The following is a 21,092-nucleotide window of genomic DNA, read 5'->3' on the forward strand; positions in this document are numbered from 1 at the left end:
GAACTATCATCATATGACCAGGAAGACCCCACTTTCAAGGTGACTAAGAACTCACCTGTAGCATTTTCCCTGGGGGTGTTTGCTGAAAACAAACAGGGGAAACTGTTGAACACTGACTCTCAGAGGCAGTGGATCACAAAGCAAACAAAAGGCTAATCAAAAAGCTTTGTAGAAGTTCCCACTGTGGCTCAGCAGGTTAAGAATCTGATATAGTCTCTGTGAGGATGCGGGTTTGATCCTTGGCCTTGCTCAGTGGGTTAAGGACCCAGTGTTGCTCCAAGCTGCAGCACAGATCACAGATATGGCTCAGGTTTAGCAATGCTGTGGCTGTGGTATAGGCCTCAGCTGCAGCTCTGATTCAACCGCTAGCCCAGGAACTCCCATTTGCTGCAGGTGTAGAAAAGAAAAAAAAAAAAAAGCTTTGTAGGAAAAGTTGGGCAATTAGATGTCGACAGGTGGCTGTGAAATACTCTAATAGATTCCTGGGACTTTACTGCATTTTTTTAGGGTCACCCCTGCAGCATATGGAAGTTCCCAGGCTAGGGGACTGAATCAGAGCTGCAGCTGCCGGCCTACGCCACAGCCACAGCAGTGCCAGATCCACGCCATGTCTGCAACCTATACCACAGCTCACGACAACGCTAGATCCTTAACCCACCGAGTGAGGCCAGGGATCAAACCACATCCTCATGGATACTAGTCAGGTTCTTAATCCACTGAGCCAACGATGGGAACTCTGATTCTTGGGACTTTAAAAGGCCATGTGTAAAAACGTACACATGCCAAAGGCTGTGTGGATGCTCAGATCTGAGAAGGTCCTAAGTGCTCACCTTTGGTGAGCTGAGGTTCTGCAAAATCAGGAAGTGAAATCTAAGAGAGGTGTAAACAACCTCGCCGAGTGTTGAAGGTATGCTCCAAAATGATGCAGGCAGAGCGCTGTGGCAAAAAGATAGAGGCTTACTGGCTTCAAGGGAGCTAAGGAACTCTGCCAGTCACCAAGCTACTTGAGTAGAGGCTTCAGTGTCTACGCATGACAAAGAATAGAGACTTTACAACAGTAATTCAGAAAAGTCACTAAACAACGAAACAATAAGCAACCCAAAGGAGAGAAGAGAATCTGACTTCCAAAACTGCCATATTATATTATTTCAAATATCTAGTTTCCAACAAAAAATTACATGACATATTAAAAACCAAGCAAGTATGACCTTACATTAACCACATGATCTCCGAAGAAGATATAAAAATGGACAATGTACCTATGAAAAGGTGCCTGACATCCCTAGTCATCAGAGAAACAACAAATGCTAACTGAAGAACATGCTACAATATCCGGCCTACATTCTTCAAAAATATAAATGCCATAAAGAAAAGACTCAGGAATGGCTCCAACCTAAAGGAGAATAAAGAGACATGACAACTAAAAAAATTGACTATCTTAAATTTTCTTTTACTTTAAATACATTTTCAGGACAACTTCTAAAATGTAAATAATAATAATATGTTAATCTCCTTATATTGATAATTGTACCATGATTATGTGTAATAAGATTCCTTAGTTTTAGAAAATATACAATGAGGGAGTTCCCGTCGTGGCGCAGTGGTTAACGAATCCGACTAGGAACCATGAGGTTGCGGGTTCAGTCCCTGCCCTTGCTCAGTGGGTTAAGTATCCGGCGTTGCCGTGAGCTGTGGTGTAGGTTGCAGACGCGGCTCGGATCCCGAGTTGCTGTGGCTCTGGCGTAGGTCGGTGACTACAGCTCCGATTCAACCCCTGGCCTGGGAACCTCCATATGCCGCGGGAGCGGCCCAAGAAATAGCCAAAAAAAAGACAAAAAAAAAAGAAAATATACAACGAAGTATTTAGGGGTAAAAGAGCATCATGTCTGCAACTTATCCTTAAACAGTTGAGGAAAAAAAAATCTGTTTGTGTTAGATAGAGAAGGCTAATGCAAATTTAGCCAAATGTTAATGTTTGAGAATCTGAGAGAAAAACACTTGGAAATTCATAGTACTCGTCCTGCAAATTTTCTGTTAATTCTGAAATTGTGCCTCCTGCTGCTACCACCCCACCTCCCCAAAAGACAGTAAAAAATAATCTGAAGCTTAGTACAAATGAATTAATTCTAATTAAAACGTCATGGAAGACTTAGTGAAAGTATAAATTCCTGGGGCTCAGGTTTAGAAAAAAGTTCAGTGCAGAAATGTAAAAAGTATTGTAGTTATGAATAGATGCCATGTTTTAAATCTTATTTAATGTGAGCAATAAACAATCAGATACACGTATCACTAATTTCAAAGTCAGTGTGACTTTAAGAGGGTGAAGGAAGCGAAGCCTAAGGTTTCAACATTAAATACTATAGCGCTTCTCCCCAGTAATAATAAATATTTAGAGTAGCAACCCTTTTCCAGAGTCTTAGAAACTAAATTATATGTGCTATGGTAAGTACTTATTTGATTCCAGAAGATTCCAATTTAAAGTGCTTTATAGGGAGTTCCCTTCATGGCTGACTAGTATCCATGAGGATGTGGGTTTGATTCCTGGCTGGCTCACTGGGTTAAGGATCCAGCCTTGCTGTGGTGTAGGTCACAGACGTGGCTCAGATCCCTCATTGTGACTGTGGTGTAGGCCAGCAGCTGTAGCTCCAATTCGCTCCCTAGCCAGGGAACCTCCATACGCTGCGGGTTCGGCCCTAAAAAAGACAAATAAATAAATAAATAAATGAAGTCCTTTAGAGCTCTTGTTTGATTTACCTTATAGATCCTTGAGAAGTATCGGGTTAGTTTTGCAGTCATTATTACACACATATAAGAAAACTTGGTAAGTTAGTAAAGATCCTGAGGCAAGATCTGGGCCTTACATCTGGCGTTTCAGATACTAGACTAAGAGAAACATGAATTAAAGAATTACAACAAATTCTGCACATTCAGACACTCTGGCTACTTTATAATCCTGGATGACACTTCTTGCAAAAACAAATGAAATGAGCATTAAAAAACCTTGAGTAAATAAGGTCGAAAAAGAGTTTGTACAATCTCGGCTTTTCTTATATTAGAAATGGTGGATTTATATACCTTCTCATAAAGTCTTTTTTGTGATTCGAGTTCCAGATGTCTCATTTCTAGGTCTTTGGCTGTGGCAGCAATTTCTCGATCTCTCATATGTATCTAAGGCCAAACAACAAACTGTGAATACCAAAAAGAAATTACAAAAATAATTTTTGTTTAATAGATTAAGTAATCTTCAAATACGAACAACCCACTAAATGCATTTAAAATAAAAGCTATTGGTTTTTTTGACGCCAGAGTAACTGACAATATATTAACATTCACTGTGGAACCCAGGAATAATGTATGAGTTAAAGTTAAGCTTAATTTTCTAAAAAGGAAAGCACGATTACCATATGCTCATCTACCCAGATTGGGAGAACAGATGGCAGTTCTTTCCATATGACATTAGTCATATTATAAGTTAGAAAACTTGAGCAATTTGAATTTCCAGTGGATACAAAAAATATAAAATGTTTAATCTTATTCAATATAACATTTATTTAATGTTCTTTTTGATTAAACTTCTATACTTTTCTAAATTCGGTTTGGCAACTAGTAACTCCAAGTTAAAATTTGTGGTCTATTCAACCTGTATGTACCCTGCTTGGACCCAGCCAATTTCAAGCTCACTTTTCTGTAAAATTTGATTACTTGGGAGCTTTTCACTCCTGTAAGCTAGAGGGTTTGGATAAGGGTCTCTTTAGATAGAGGATCTTAGGAACTGTCTTAAATATTTGGCTGCCTAAAATCTCATTATTTTTAGGAGTGAGAATAACACACTATGTGTTTCAGAACAAAACAAATATATGTATAACTGAATCACTTTGCTATACAGTAGAAATTATCACAGCATTGTAAATCAACTATACTTCAATAAAACTTTAAAAAATGAAAATAAAATAGTAATATTGATTAAAAACAAAGGAACAAAAAACAAGCATATCAAAAAGAGTAAATTAAATCCATGTCAGATTTTTTTTTTTTTTTTGCTTTTTAGGGCTGCACATGCAGCATATGGAAGTTCCCAGGCTAGGGGCTGAATAGCTGCAACCGCTGGCCTATGCCACAGCAACACTGGATCCAAGCCGAATTTGTGATCTACACCATAGCTCATGGCAATGCAGGATCCTTAACCCTAAGTGGGGCCAGGGATCGAACCTGCATCCTTATGGATACTGGTCAGGTTCATTTCCGCTGAACCACAATGGGAACTCCCAGAAAAAAAATTGTTTTGACCATACCCACAGAATATGAAGCTCTCAGGCAGGGATCGGACCTGCACCACAGCAGTGACCTGAGCCACTGTAGTGACAATGCCAGATCTATAACCCACTGTGCCACTGGAGAACTCCAGAAATTTTTTTTTTAAATAAAGAAACATGTGAGGAGTTCCCATCGTGGCTCAGTGGTTAACGAATCCGACTAGGAACCATGAGGTTGCGGGTTCGATCCCTGGCCTTGCTCAGTGGGTTAAGGATCTGGCATTGCTGCAGCTGTGGCATATGCCGGCAGCTATAGCTCCGATTAGACCCCTAGCCTGGGAACCTCCATATGCCTCGAGTGGGGCCCCAGAAAACACACACACACAAAAAAAAGACAAAAAAAAAAAAAAGAAAAAAGAAAAAGAAACACGAAAAGCAAAAAAGGGAAAACAAAACGAACTATAATCCATTAGGCATCTACCCTAAACATTTCATCTAGCTGGTGAATAGCCAACAACTGCATCATAACTTGCGTGCATAAGGCAGATGTTAGACATCATGGGCACAGTATTGGAGACACAGAATGAGAGAAACCAACAGTGAAGACAAGAACACAGTGGCATGTGCAAGGACATACGTACATTCAAGAAGTAAAAAACCACGGACTGAAAACCAGTTCAACCTAAAGAGGTCGCAGAAAAAGCAGCCAGTGCAAAGGTGGGGATCCTTGCGTTCATGAAGCAGGAAGAGTTATAACACTAAGAGGTGGAGGAGACGTTTGGCACAGCAAATAATGCTTTTTAAGAATTTCAATTACAGACACTCTTTCGCTTATGAATTTTCAGATATAAACAGCTATGTACCAGAGCAAAAGAGATCAACTTTGCCTGCTGCTGAGACATGTCCACGTCACTTTGGACTCCAGCAGTCTTTCCCGCTGGTGCCCGAGTTGTGAACAGAGATGCTTCTGCAGTTTAGCAGGGTCAGAGCTCATTATGAGAACAGGGACACGGAAGGGAAGGAGGCTGGGAGGGGAGGCAGAGGCCAGAACATGCCACTGAAAGGACTTCACAGGATTCTTTCACGAAAATACTGCCTTCCACTACCTTAAAGGAGTTTGGAATAAGGAGAGCAGAGTTCTAAGCCTCTGTTACTTCTGGGGAAGAACACAGACTTTTCCAGAATAATGAATTAGCAACCCTATTTACTAGGTAATTAAAGGGAATCATAGGAGTTCCCGTTGTGGCTCAGTGATAACAAATCCCACTGGTAACCAGAAGGATGCCGGTTCTTTCAATCCCTGGCCTCGCTCAGTGGGTTAAGGATCTGGCGTTGCCCTGAGCTGTGGTGTACGTCACAGAAGCCACTCGGATCCTATGTGGCTGTGGCTGTGGCTGGCAGCTGTAGCTCTGATTCAACCCCTAGCCTGGGAACATCCATATGCCGCGGGTACAGCCCTAAAAAGCAAACAAACAAAAAACTAAGTTTGAAACTTCCTAAACTAGTTTGTAAATTCAATGCAATCCTAATAAAAATTTCCATAGGAAGGGGAGAGGTGGAGATTCAGAGAGAGAAAAAGAAAATCTTCAAAGTCTATTTAAAATGATAAACACTTGAGAATACTGAAGAAAAGTGGAAAGGCAGGCTAATTGTGGTAATTAGACCTACTAATTAGCAATCATTACAAAGGTGTTATTCAAAAATGTGGAAACAGCTTAGGAATAGACAGCAATGGAAGAGATCAGTATATAAAGGCACTGAACATGCACTAGCTGTCAGCTGGCAAATGACTTTGCTAATATCACCAAATGGTGCTATGAAAATTGCCTCGTCTTTGGAAAGAAGTAAGCGTGGTCCCTAACTCATTCCTTACGTTTAATTTTCAGACATATCGGGGGTTGGCAGACTTTTCCTGCAACAGGCATAGAGTAAATGCTCTAGGCTTTGTGGGACATAGTTTGTGTACCGCTATAAATCTCTATCGTCATAGTACAAAAGCAGCCAAAGACATGTAAACAAATGAGTGTGACTACATGTTCCAATAAAACTGTATTTATGGTCACTGATGTTTGAATTTCATATATTTAAAAAATTTAACATAATTTTCATGTCCTGAAATATTATTCTTGATTTTTTTTTTTTTTTAGCTATTGAAAATGTTAAAAGCATTCTAACTCATGAACTTAACAAACAGGTGGTGGGTCAGATTTGCTGATGCACAATAATCTGTCGACCCTCGAGATAATCAAAGATTAAAAACAACAGTAGAGGTGTTCCTGTCATGGCTCAGCAGCAACGAATTGGACTAGTATCCATGAGGATGTGGGTTCGATCCCCAGCCTTGCTCAGTGGGTGAAGGATCCGGTGTTGCTGTGAGCTGTGGTATAGGTTGCAGATGTGCCTCAGACTTGACCCCTAGCCTGGGAACTTCCATGTGCTGCACATGTGGCCCTTAAAAAAAAAAAAAAAAGAATTAGAAGAGAACATACATACATGGTAATATAACCTTACATTGGAAGGTCTTTCTAATAAACATGATACAAAGCCTAAAAATCATAAAAAATGACATTGAGTATCCAAAAATTGAAATATTTTGCATGATTAAAAAAAAAAAAGATACCACAAACATTCTTAGAGAGGAAAAAGGATTAATGCCTTGGCGCTATGCTGAGGCAGCTACTAGCCTCACGTTAGCTGTTCAATGCACTTAAAACATGACTAGTCCTAAGTGAGGTGTGCTGCAAGTATAAACTGACCCTGCAATTCAAAGATTTAGTTAAAAAAAAAAAAAAAAAAGGTTAAACGTCTCACTGATAATGTCTTCATACTATTACATATTGAAATGAATATACTGAATTAAATATTAAAATTAACTTCATCCTTTTATTTTTTTAATGTGGCCATTAGAAAACTTGAAATTACCTATGGCACTCATATCATTATTTCTACTGAAGAGTGATAATAGAGCCCGTGTAAATGGGTAAGAAAAAGAGTAGTTTGGTAGAAAAATGGACAATTTAGACATGCAATTTATAGTTCTATAAATGGAGGATAAATAGTTAACATCACTAGCAAAAAAAACAAAAAGCAAAACAATTTTCACCTATCACCTATCAGACTGGCAGATATTAAGACTGAACCACTCTTAGGATTTCCCTTGCGGTGCAGTGGGTTTAGGGATCTGGTGTTGTTGCTACTCTGCGGGGGTTTAATCCCTGGCTTAGGATCTTCCAAATGTTGCAGGTGTGACCAAAAAGAAAAAAAAAAGACGGACACAATCCAAACTGACTAGGGTATGGGTACTTACATACTCATTTTTAAAATAGCTTAAGTGGGTTCATTTTGAAGGATGATTTGGCGTACCTTGGAATTTACTTAACAAAAATATGTATGCAGGTATTCAAGGATTTGTACAGCGAATGTACAATCTAGGCCTGTCTTGTGCAGAAATATACTGAAAACAACCTAAATGTCCAACAGCACAGGATTAGATAAACTATGACCTGACCATGCAACGGAATACTATGCAACCCTTAAAAAGAGAAAGATATATAACCATTTTAAAATAATTTATCTTTGGGGATGAAATGAGAGGAGTGAAGGTCCATTTTTAATTCCATATATTTTATAATGGAAATTTTTATACTGGCTATGTGTAAATTTTTATATTAAAAGAGAATATTTCCCTTTTTCCACAATTAACTTCATGGTTAATTGATATTTCCATTTTTAGAGAAATAGTCATCAAGGACATTCGTCATTTTGCCTAATTTTCATGCTATTTCTAAAATATTTAACCATTAATGAAATACAAAAGAGAATAAGAATAGCTGCAGAGGGAAATTACATAAAACTAAAGGGGCTATTTAGTATCCACTGTGAATTCGAGGAATAATATTTATTTGAAAGTGTTCATTACATTCAAATGAAAGTAAATAGAGATAATGTACGAGAACAAAGAAATGAATAATAAACCTTTCTCTCAATTTCATCATCCAGTCTTCTTAGCTCCATTTCACGTTGCTCTTGCTGAAGCTGCAAGAGACGTCTTCTTGCAGCTTCCTTTAAGTGCATTTCCTTTACTTTCAGCTCTCTTTTCACAGCAGCTAGTCTTAAACACAAAATACATCAAAAGGAATAACTAAAAACATTTTCCAATATAGACTTAAATGGAAAAATACTATATTTCACAGCAATGAAAGGCCTGCTGCCTATCTTGGTCGGCTTTCCCCATGTATCTGGTGCCATAACACTGCTGTTTTTATAACATATGTGTGAAAAATGCCCAATTACGAAACAAGTCTGCATTCATGAAAATGACAAGTCCACATGCAACTGGCTATTCACACTCTCAAGTTCTCTTTAACAGGTTTACTGCTCAGTTCACCTCAATACAATCAATATTCTTTATCTGAGAAAGAGAATGTCCCCCAAGTGCTCCAGTGTCACCAAAGACTATGTATGCTTATTCCTTTAGAATTTTAGTAGAAGGCTAATGGCTCGGATCAGTAATTCCTTTTAACCCACACCAGAAATCTGTTTATAACATCCTACCCAAGAATAAGCATCAACAAACATGTATAGAAGTGATTTTTCCATCAATTAGGCTTAGTTTCAGTGCTTGTCTCATAATCTTGAGTAACTTAAACATTCTGCCTTTTTAAAATACTTTTGAATAAGCACTGAATACTTCTTTCCCTGTCCTCCAAAGTTATGAAATGCACAATAGGACAATCATTTTTATGTTTCAATTTTATGGTCACATGGACAAGTCTAAAACAATTAAAAAAAATTACGTTCCACTAACAGTGATTTACCCAGCACTGTGCTGCAAGGCATTTGAGCCCACTGCAGAATGTTTCTAACAGTATTCTCTAAGGTACCTTAGATCTTGCACGACTTCTGAATAACCAGAGTATGTTACATCATCCTCAGTATAACTCTAGAATTAACTTTTATTCTATGCCTGTTTTTTGAAACATGTGTTACAATTTATTAACTTCAGTATTTGCTTAATGGAACAGTACAGCTGGGAAATGCTACATACATTGGAACTATATATAATATATATAATTTCACAATAATAAAAAAAAGAAAGGAAGAAAAATTTAAGGAACTCAGATGTCTGGATTTTTTCTGTTAAACACACCTCTCTCTTTGTTGTATCATCTTCTCCTCTTCTTGTAAGAGCATTTCTCTCCTTGTTTCTTCAGCCTTACGTAGTTGTTCCTGTTTTTCATACCAAGCCTCATCTTCAACTCTTTGCTGGTCAACTTCAGCTTGCATGTCTTCCACTGTCTGCCTTGAGTAGATAATATTTATTATTAGGACAAAACACAGCCAAGAAGACTGGGTAATTTAAGTCTAAGAACAACCAAAACACAAAACATTTACCGGGTTAACAGGTAGCTGTTTTACGTCTACACGCAAGAATATTTTTAAAGATATTTCCATCCTTCAAACTCTGATTTTATACAACTACCTCATAATTTACATACATTTTTCATGAGAATTTTCTTATCTATAACATACTTAGTTTTTATCAAAGAACAACTATGACTATGATTACCTCTCTCTTAAGTAATCCAATTCATCCTTCCTTATTCTTTCTCGTTCCTGCGTCTGATAGTCCACAATAAACTTTGGATACTGATTAAACACTGGATATTGCCCTTTTGTCAGGGCTACAAAAGCATCAAGCATGCTGTCTGGATGAATGTCAGTGGGTGTCGTGTCCATGAGACGATAAACTTCTTTAATTACAGCACTGATATCCAGGTTATTCCGATGGTGAAAAAAATACTGTAAGAAAACTGTTTAAATTGAGATTTACCTAGTAAAGCAATCATAGGTAGAACTAAAATGAGTTTAAAAATGTAAATGTGAATTTACCTTTAGGAGGATTTTTTTTGGTAAACTCACAGAGGCTTTTCTTAAACCAAGTTTTAAAATGAAGATCCAGTTTCATATTTTCAAAATGTAATAAGACTTTACAGCCCTATTATGAAATCTTGAAATAACACTTTAAAAATTTTAACTCAAAATGAAGTCTTCCTTTACAATAGAAGATTGCTTCAACAATGAAACAGTGGGATTTGTTTTTCTTCAAAATCCAAAATCCATTCATCTAACGGGATTTCTTTTTCTTCAAAATCAAAAATAAATTCACCTTTGAAAATAAGCTTGATTACCCCCCACCTCCACTGGCTGCATTCATTGTATGTGGAAGTTTCCAGGCCAGGAATCGAACCTGAGCCACAACAGCATCAGATCCAAATTCATCCACCTCCATAACACACACACACACATCTTGTAATCATGAAGCAAAAAGTTTAATTTGATGGAACCACAAAATAACAAACAAAACCAACCTAATTCAACCTGTACCAAAAGAACCTCTCACTTTATTTTTTGTCTTTTTGCCTTTTCTTGAGCCATTCCCACGGCATACGGAGGTTCCCAGGCTAGGGGTCGAATGGGACCTGTAGCCACCGTCCTACGCCAGAGCCACAGCAACTCGGGATCCAAGCTGCAGATGTGGCCCACACCACAGCTCATGGCAACACCATATCCTTAACCCACTGAGCAAGGGCAGGGATCGAACCTGCAACCTCATGGTTCCTGGTCGGATTCGTTAACCACTGTGCCATGACAGGAACTCCGAACCACTCTCTTTAAAAACCACCGCATGCTTTCAGTCACTGTCCCTGCAAGCCTCAAAATTCTCAGTTGCCATTGTGCACATGTAATAAGCTTCCAGATTATCACAGACCAGCCAGATCATGCACAAATATACAAATAAGATTATGCACAAAATAACTATCCAACTGCTAAACATCCTTTCAATAGGCAAAAAGCATAAAACTCCAATATTATCAAATTTTTCTCTGAAGCTATGATTTTTAGGACTAGCAGTCAGCTGTAACTGCCTGTTGAACTGCCCACGACAACGCAAGGTCCGGGATGTGGTTGTGTAACTCATTCTCTGCTGTAGTCTTACTACCTGTGGAACCAGTACCTGACTTATCATAGGTACTCTACAAATAAACTGATTTTTCAATTGAAATAAATGAAATTTGAAAAAAACTGGATATCCCATCGTGGTGCAGCAGAAATGAATCCGACTAGGAACCATTAGGTTGCGGGTTCAATCCCTGGCCTTGCTCAGTGGGTTAAGGATCCAGCGTTGCCATGAGCTGTGGTGTAGGCTGCAGACTCGGCTCAGATCCCGCACTGCTGTGGCGTAGGCTGGTGGCTACAGCTCTGATTGGACCCCTAGCCTGGGCACACACACACACACACACATACACATCTTGTGACCATATGCCTCGGGTGTGGCCCTAGAAAAGACCAAAAAAAAAAGAAAAAAAATGTGAAAAAAAAATTGAAAAAACTGCTACTTAAGAACAAGGATCTGGGGAGTTCTTGTCGTGGAGCAGTGGTTAGTGCATCCGACATGAGGTTGCTGGTTCAATCCCTGGCCTTGCTCAGTGGGTTAAGGATCCCACATTGCTGTGAGCTGTGGTGTAGGTAGAAGACGCGGCTTGGATCCCGAGTTGCTGTGGCTCTGGCGTAGGCCAGCAGGCTACAGCTCTGATTCGACTCCTAGCCTGGGAACCTCGATATGCCACGGGAAGCAGCCCTAGAAAAGGCAAAAAAAAAAAAAAAAGAACAAGGATCTGTACCTCAAAATCATCTTTAAGATCACAGTTGAGCAAAGGAGCTCTAGAACATATGTTGTAGGCCACCACGGTCATCAGGAGGAATGAAGGATGGTTGGAAAAGATGTTATCGAATAATTTTAGCCACTCCTCTCTTGTCAATACTTCTGAGAACACAGTTTCAAGAAGAGGCCATGCATATAGCTAAAATAAGTAAGGAAAAAAATGTATTAGTTTTTGCAGCGTATGGAAGTTCCCAGGCTAGGGGTTGAATTGGAGCTATAGCTGCCGGCCTATACCACAGCTCACCGCAACTCCAGATCCTTAACCGTTACACTGAGTGAGGCCAGGGATCGAACCTGCTTCCTCATAGATACCAGTTGGGTTCATTTCCACTGTGCCACAATGGGAACTCCATAAATGTATTAGTTCTTGAGGGAAAAGCCAAAACGGTCATTGCTAATATTCTTGTGTTTAGTTTAGCTACTAAAATCATCATTCAGAACAGAATTATGAATAAGAACCACCCTAATTTGGGCCCTCCTTTACAGACTCTCAGGAAAGCAGTTTAATGAAGAACAAGAATGGAGTACTTTTCAAAATATAACAGTAGTATCTTTTTTATTGTATTCTTTTAAGAAAATACTATTTTACTTATACCAGAACCAATGCTAGCTTTTGAAATAAGTTGTATTATTCTAAAAACCTTAGACTTCTTACCTGGGAAGTTATATCATGATCTATGAAGTGTTGCAGGAGTTCCTTGTCATGAAATGCCAAAACATTTTCTATCATACTAAGAACATTGATGGGAGGATTAGGAAAATATTCAAACCAGTGTTGACACCAATTGACTATGAAGAAAGAAATTGAAAACTTTTTACCTTTCTGTATCATCAAAGGGAGCTGTAGTTACTAAATTTACCCACCTTTTTTGTCCTCAACACGTCCATTAATAAAACATAAGTCTTTAGATTCTAGAATAGATTTTAAACCTTCATCATGTTAACATAGTATTTTAGGTTAACAGAAATTTGTCAGTTTCTTCCAAGCAGTCAGTGAAAAAGTGTCAATTAAACAAATTAAAAAAACTTTCCCAAAGTGTTCCTGATGGTAGCTATAGGGCTCTGGTTCCTGCTGAATTGTGTTATATATATATATATCTAGATTTCTGGCTAACAAAATGACCTTCCTAAAAAAAGCCCTTCGTAATCAATCTTAAATTGCAAGCTCCTCAAACCTACTACAATTCATACCTAATTAAAAGAGTCCCCATTCCTAGGAAATGACTATTTAATAGCCGTGGTAACAGGTAACCACCATGACTGGTTCTAAATCCAATTGATCAATAACAACTTGTTTCAATACAGTTGACTCTGAAAACCAACCAGTGACAGCAGCTGTGGTATCCTCCAAAAAGTCAGTCAACAGAAAGCAGAAGTCCACTGAAGGGGCTTCTAGAGCTAACTTTAACCCACTCCCATTTAGTAACTAGTGAAACCCCCAAAACATTCTTCTCCAAAAACCCTAGTAAGATCAGCAATTTGCTCAATTAACTTATGTCTAACTACAGATCTCCTTAATTATTAAATTCGGCTATTTTTTCTTTTTAGGGCAGAACATGGAAGTTCCCAGGTTAGGGGTTGAATTGGAGCGGCAGCTGTCGGTCTGTGTCACAGCCACAAGGGATCCAAGCCGTACCTTCAACCTACACCACAGATCACGGCAACACCAGATCCTTAACCCACTGAGCAAGGCCAGAGATCAAACCTGTGTCCTCGTGGGTACTAGTCAGATTTGTTTCCACTGAGCCACAACGGGAACTCTATTTTAAATACTGAGTTATGGTTTCATACTTCGATAGAGTGCCTTTCTCAAATTAGCAAAAGAATATTGCTAATTTGAGAATTTTAGAATATTTTGAAATTAATTTCAGAATGCTGGATTATACATATACATATATTTTTTTGTCTTTTAGGGCCTCACCCGTGGCATATGGAGGTTCCCAGGCTAGGGGCTGAATCAGAGCTGTTGCTATCAGCCTACACCATAGCCACAGCAACACCAGATCTGAGCCGCATCTGCAACCTACACCACAGCTCACGGCAACACTGGATCCTTAACCCACTGAGCGAGGCCAGGGCTCGAACCCACAACCTCATGGCTCCTAGCCGGATTCGCTTCCACTGCGCCAAGATGGGAACCCCAAGGATTACATATGTTTTACAAGGTCTTCAAATTCTAGAATTTACTTCATTTATTAGTTAACTATTTAGACTTGAGTTAATAATTAAGTCACAGGAGAGTTCCCTCTGTGGTACAATGGGATCAGTGGTGTTTTTGGAGCACTGGGACACAGGTTTGATCCCCAGCCCAGCACAGTGGGTTAAGGATCCAGTGTTGCCACAGCTGAGGCTTAGGTTGCAACTGTGGCTCAGATCTGATTCCTGAACTGGGAGTTCCATGTGCTTCAGGGTAGGGGTGGGGTAAGGCCAGAAAAAAAAAAAAAGTCATAAATAAAATCTTGGGAAGACTAAGTTTTAACAGAAATATTTCAACTTTCTTAACTGCTACTCTTAAATAAGTTAATTTTAAAAATCCAGTTCAGGGAGTTCCCATCGTGGCTCAGTGGTTAACGAATCCAACTAGGAACCATGAGGTTGCAGGTTCGATCCCTGGCCCTGCGGCGCAGTGGGTTAAGGATCCGGTGTTGCCATGAGCTGTGGTGTAGGTTGCAGACATGGCTAGGATCCCACGCTGCTGTGGCCCTGGTGTAGGCCAGTGGCTACAGGTCCCATTCGACCCCTAGCCTGGGAACCTCCATATGCCGCGGTAAGCGGCCCTAGAAAAGGCAAAAAGACAAAACAAAACAAAACAAAACAAAAATCCAGTTCAGTAAAACATTTACCAAGTAAGTACTTAAGATATTTCAGACACTGCTAGCTCTGGGAATTTGAAAACAGCACACACATACATAGAGCTCTCTCTCTCTTTTTTTTTTTTTAACAAATTTTCCACATCCTTGCCAATTCTTATTATTTTCTTTTTTAAAATTATAGCTATCCTAGCAGGTATACAGCAATGTTTCACCATGTGTGTTCTATGTGTGTGTGTGTGTGTGTTTTATGGCCGTACCCTTGGCATACGGAAGTTCCCGAGCCACGGATTAAATCCAAGCTGCAGCTACAGATGGCTGAATTGCTGGATCCTTAACCCATTATGCAGGGCCAGGGATCAAACCTGCATCTCTGCAGTGACTTGAGCTGCTAAATTTGAATTCTTAACCCACTGAGCCACTGCTGGGATGCCTCACTGTGGTTTGGATTTGCATTTCCCTAACGACTAACCATCCTGAGCATCTTTTTATGGGCACATTAGCCATTTGTACATCCTCTATGGAGAAACACCCATTCAAGTCTTTGCCCATTTTTAAATTGGATTGTTGGTCTTTTGTTGTTACTTCTTTTCCTTTTAAATCTTGGTATTATTGGCAGGGTAAACTAGTATACAACCCTTTTGTGGATTCAATTAGAATGTTTATATTTCATGACTTACTAATATCAATTCTGGGACTCTACCCAAAATAAATTATAAATTTATGAATGTGAAGCGAGTTATAAGATTGTTATTTTTAATACATAAAAATTAGAAACCACCTAAATGTCCAATGATAAAAGATTAAACTAGAACATACACACTATGGAATATAAAGTGTTTATGGTTTGTAAAAGCAATGTATATGTTAAATAAAAGTAGTATAATTATAAAAATAAAAAACCCTAGAAGTCTAACAGTTGGGAGATAAACTATGGTATACCGATATGAGATAAAATACAATATAGAGGCAATAAATTATGTTTTTGGAGGTATTTAATGACTTGGGGAAAATACTCTTACAAGAAATTCACCATTGGAGTTCCCATTGTGGCACAGTGGAAACAAATATGACTAGTATCCATGAGGATGCTGGTTCGATCCCTGGCTTTGCTCAGTGGGTTAAGGATCTGGTGTTGCCGTGAACTATGGAATAGGTCCCAGACTCGGCTTGGATCCTGAGTTTTTGTGGCTGTGGCGTAGGATGGCAGCTATAGCTCCGATTTGATCCCTAGCCTGGGAACTTCCATATGCTGTGGTTGCGACCTTAAAAAAAAAGAAAAAAAAAAAGAAATTCACTATTATCAAGATTGTCTCTGAGGAAGAGAAACATTGGTGAATTTTCTTTTCTTTTGTATATTTTCCCCAAAGATTGGTAAAAATTTATTAAAGTAAATGCAATAAGAGGAATGAAAATATGTGAAGAGAAATATAGTAAAATACCGACAATACGCATGCTTCAATCTCTTCATTTCTACTTTTCAGAACTTTACTGTTACAGCTAAATGCTTAGCTCCTTTATACAAGAAAAATACATTTAAAATTGGCTACTTTTGTTAAACCACTCTTGGGTTGAATTTGGATGCAATTTATTAACCATTTAGCTAACCTGATTTTACTAATATGAAAAAAGTGATTCAGTTTAGTGCAGATGATAATGATGAAGTAATAAACACAACAGAAGCACAAACTATAGATTATTCTGACTGCCTGCGTTCAAATCCTTATTCTGCCACTAACCTAACCCCGGGAACTTTCCTCATCTATAAAATGGGGATAATGATAAATAACACCTACCTCACAGGACTATTTTAAGGATTAAATGAATTAAAAAGGCAAAACACTGAGAATGGTACTTAATACACGGAAAGATCTCAACAAATGTTAGCTGTGATGAGAATGAGGCTAACAGCCAACACCTGCCACATTAGGTATTTTGTGCTAAATGCTTCATATATTTACTGCGATCTCATGAATAGTAACTAGACTTTCAATAAATGAAGCATCTGCTTCCTTCTTACTTATGAAATCAGGCCGGTAACAGTATCTTCTAAAATGCAGCCATCCAAATTTTACTGTAAAGCAAAAGGGTTTATTTATGTATAAATGTCCAGTTTATCCTCTGTGTCTGATTATCTCACACTCTAAGTGTTAAAAGTTGCAAAGATCACATGAAAATGTACGTATCTACTTTTGGTTTCATTATTCACTTACTTATAAGAGTAGCAACAACTTCAAAACAGATGAGTTGGTTGTTCTGGAATAATTTTACAAATGGAAATGCCAAGAGTGGAAGATATGGTGTATCACTAAAGATGGTGGACCAGTGCGCTAATGCAGATAGGGTTCTGTGAAGAAAATAAGGAAATAAAGACCAAAAACCTTATTAAAATTTATCTGAAGAAATAATACATTCACATGACAAAAAAACTTGATACAGAGGGTACTTTTGGTGAAATGTGGGTTTGTCTATTTTCCCATGAATAGGCTTAGGTTATAAATTCTTGGCAAGAGTATCACAAAAGTGACGTGCAACACACTGATAGGTTTTACTGCTGTTGAGTTTAAATTTGATTACTTGGTTAAGGTGGTGCCCGCTGAGTGTCTATACTATAAAATCACTATTTTTCCATTGGTAATTAATAAATATCTTGGGGGAGATAGAATTTGCTGCAAAACACTAAACATACCTCTGTAATACTCTGAGTAGCTTCCTACTTTTGATGGGGTATGTCTTCTCAAGGTTGAGAAACGCCACGTGAATACCTTTATCTAGAAGATTACTAAATGCAGTGTGATTTTCAGGTAGTTGTAGCAGAGAGCGCCAAATGAACATTCTGAAATTAAAGCATAATTTTAACTAGGAAACTTTTGGGGGATAAGACTGATTTAACATGCGAGAATTTAAATTTTACCTGTATTTTGTTGGGTATTCACCATAGCCTTTTAATAAGATTTGTAAACGCTTTTTGTTTAATCCATCTGACAACTCATTCTGTAAAGAAAAGAAAAGTACCAACGAGTGACATGATCTTAAAACAGAAAAGGTAATCTAGTCCACAACGGCTTTTCAACTCTAGAACACAATAACAAATATTTTAGGAGTTCCCTGGTGGCCTAGTGAGTTAAGGTTCCAGTGTTGTCATTGCTGTGGCTCGGGTTCTATCCCTGGCTGGGAACTTCCGTGGCCAAAATAAGTAAATAAATAAATAAGTTTTATATCACTGGATTCTCTCTACACACAAACACACACACTCTTTCTTTCTCCTGGGTGTGCATGTACACAGCAAATAAAGTTTATGACATACTATTTACCCTACAATAGAGCTGAACAAACTTTCTCTATAAAGGTTCAGAGAGTAAATATTTTAGGCTTTTTAGGCCAAGAGGCAAAATGAAGGATATCATGCAGCTATCTGTAGAGTTATTTAAAGTGTAACCATTTAAAAATGTAAAAATCATACTTAGCTTGAGGCCCATGGGCTGTTGTCTGTCAACCCCTGCAGCAAGAGTAATGCATTCTGATACTTTCTTTCTTCCTTTGCTTTTTTTTTTTCCTTTTTAAGTAAATTTTTATTTTAATGGAAAATATTTTCTAGATTTCAGGATCATAAAGCCATACACATCTTATATAAGCCTAACTAACAAGAATATGAAACAGATGAGATGTTTTGTCTTGGTTAGATTAGAAGTTCAGTGACTTGCTCCAGGGCATAAGCCTGTTAAGTCTTGGCTCATGACTCAAAGCCAGATTTTCTGACTTATTTCAGTGTTGTTTATGGTAAGAAACAGGTAACCTGGAGCTCCAATTGTGACTCAGCATTAATGAACCCAACTAGTATCCATGAGGGTTCAATTCCTGGCCTCACTTTTTTCTTTTTAGGACTGAACCCGTGGCAGATGGAAGCTCCCAAGTTAGGAGCTGCTGGCCTACAACATAGCCACAGCAACACTGAATCCAAGCCACATCTGCAACCTATACCACACCTTGCTACAATGCTGGATCCTTAACCTACTGAGTGAGGCGAGGGATCAAACCTGCATCCTCACACATACTATGTTGGGCTCTTAACCTGCTGAGCCACGACAGGAACCCCATGGTTTTAATCAACCACCTGGGCGATGATTTGACAATATTTACTAAAACTGAACATAGGCACAGACCATAAGCCAGTAATTCCATTCCTAGGTTTATACAGACACATATCTTTATGTTCACCAAATATGCACTAGAATGTTCACAGCAGCACTACTTTCTCTTTCTTCCTTCTCTTTTTTTTTTGTCTTTTTTTTTTTGTTGTTGTTGTTGCTATTTCTTGGGCTGCTCCTGCAGCATATGGAGGTTCCCAGGCTAGGGGTCGAATCGGAGCTGTAGCCACCGGCCTACGCCAGAGCCACAGCAACGCGGGATCCGAGCCGCGTCTGCAACCTACACCACAGCTCACGGCAACGCCGGATCATTAACCCACTGAGCAAGGGCAGGGACCGAACCCACAACCTCATGGTTACTAGTCAGATTCGTTAACCACTGCGCCACGACGGGAACTCCCTTCTCTCTTTTTTTTTTAACTTGTCTTTTTAGGGCTGCACCTGCAGCAAATGGAAGTTGTTAGGACAGGGGACGATTGGAGCTGTAGCTGCCACCTCGCCACCGTCACAAAAGCTGCGTCTGTAACCTACACCATAGCTCACAGCAATGCTGGATCCTTTATTTTTTATTTTTACTTTTTGTCTTTTTGCCATTTCTTGGGCCGCTCCTGTGGCATATGGAGGCTCCCAGGCTAGGGGTCGAATTGGAGTTATAGCTGCTGGTCTATGCCAGAGCCACAGCAACTCAGGATCCAAGCTGTGTTTGCAACCTACACCACAGCTCACAGCAACGCTGGATCCTTAACCCACTGAGCAAGGCCAGGGATCAAATCTGCCACCTCATGGTTCCTAGTTGGATTTGTTAACCACTGAGCCACAATAGGAACTCCAATGCTGGATCCTTTAACCCACTGAGTGAGGCCAGGGATCAAACCAGAATCCTCATGGATACTAGCCAGGCTCATTTTGCTAATAGCAAAAAACTAGAAAATTGTCCAAATGCCTGCCAACAGCATAGTGGATATAGTAGAGTTTATTCACATGATGGAATTCTGTAGGTTGTGAGTGAATGGCTTACAACTACATGGATCTCTCAAACATTCTGCTGAATCAAAGAAGCCGGACACAAAACTAAGGACATAGTTAAAGCAAAAGTGAGTGATCCAATGAAGTGCAAAAAAGCCAGAACTAATCTATAGTGTTAAAGGCAGGAGAGTTACACTTGGGGTAGGGGGAATGTGCCTGGAGGGAAGGGAGCAGTGGGGCGGGGCATTTCCAGGTGCTGGACTGGTTTATTTTTTGATCTGGGTGCTAATAACAGGTATATTCAGTCTGTGAAAAATTTATTGAGTTGTATATTTATGTGTATGTGACTGACTGATTTCATGTCAATAAAAAGTTCCGGAGTTCCTGTCGTGGCACAGTGGCTAACGAATCCGACTAGGAACCATGAGGTTGCGGGTTCGATCCCTGCCCTTGCTCAGTGGGTTAAGGATCCGGCATTGCCGTGAGCTGTGGTGTAGGTTGCAGATGCGGCTCGGATCTCATTGTTGTGGCCCTGGTGTAGGCCGGTGGCTACAGCTCCAATTCGACCCCTAGCCTGGGAAACTCCATATGCTGTGGGAGCGGCCCAAGAAATGGCAAAAAGACACACACACACACAAATAAATAAAAAAATAAAATAAAAAGTTCCACAAAAGTCCTTGAAAATCCTAGCAGCTTCTCTATTAATGTTGATTTTTTCTTTCAATTTCTAAAGCAATATATGCTCTTTGCAGAAATTAATACAAAAAATACATATAAAGAAGAAAATAAAACTGACTGAATAGGTAATTCTATTGGCATCTTGGTCCTTCTTAAGGAGTTTTAAAAATAATACATAAATACCCATATCTTTGGAAAATTATCTGATACCCAAGCATACAGTTCTTGTAGCTTGCTTTTTATTTTTAACGTACTGTAATTATTTCCCTTTCCTCTTAAATATTCTTAGATTTTTAGTATATAGTTCTACCATAATTTATATGGAAAAATCACCCACTATTAGATATTTTGGTTGTTTCTATGTTTTTCTTGAAACACACACACAAATAGGTAATCCCCAAGGCAAAAGGGAAATTGGTATGTTCTTCCTGAAGAACAATTTGGCTACTACTATCAAAATCTTTATGCACAGGATCTGACTTAAAAATTCTACTTCCACAGATGTATTTGT

At 38.9% G+C, this 21,092-nt stretch overlaps 1 protein-coding gene across 12 annotated transcripts in view; it reads right to left on the reverse strand.

The window, feature by feature from the left end:
- TBC1D31 (TBC1 domain family member 31) overlaps positions 1-21,092 on the reverse strand; it is a 77,446-nt gene that overhangs the window by 17,083 nt on the left and 39,271 nt on the right. For 10 of the 12 annotated variants that reach the window (XM_047783332.1, XM_047783331.1, XM_047783325.1 and 7 more), the window contains exons 9-17: positions 17,704-17,783; positions 17,479-17,625; positions 17,003-17,136; positions 12,635-12,768; positions 11,939-12,118; positions 9,823-10,055; positions 9,403-9,555; positions 8,229-8,364; positions 3,076-3,168 (exon numbers count right to left, since the gene is read on the reverse strand). In XM_047783332.1, the coding sequence (XP_047639288.1) occupies positions 3,076-3,168; positions 8,229-8,364; positions 9,403-9,555; positions 9,823-10,055; positions 11,939-12,118; positions 12,635-12,768; positions 17,003-17,136; positions 17,479-17,625; positions 17,704-17,783 (1,290 nt within the window). The other 2 variants (XM_047783333.1, XM_047783334.1) reach the window with 2 other exon arrangements.

Source organism: Phacochoerus africanus, chromosome 6, assembly GCF_016906955.1.
Source record: "Phacochoerus africanus isolate WHEZ1 chromosome 6, ROS_Pafr_v1, whole genome shotgun sequence".
NCBI classification, from domain to species: Eukaryota; Metazoa; Chordata; class Mammalia; order Artiodactyla; family Suidae; genus Phacochoerus; species Phacochoerus africanus.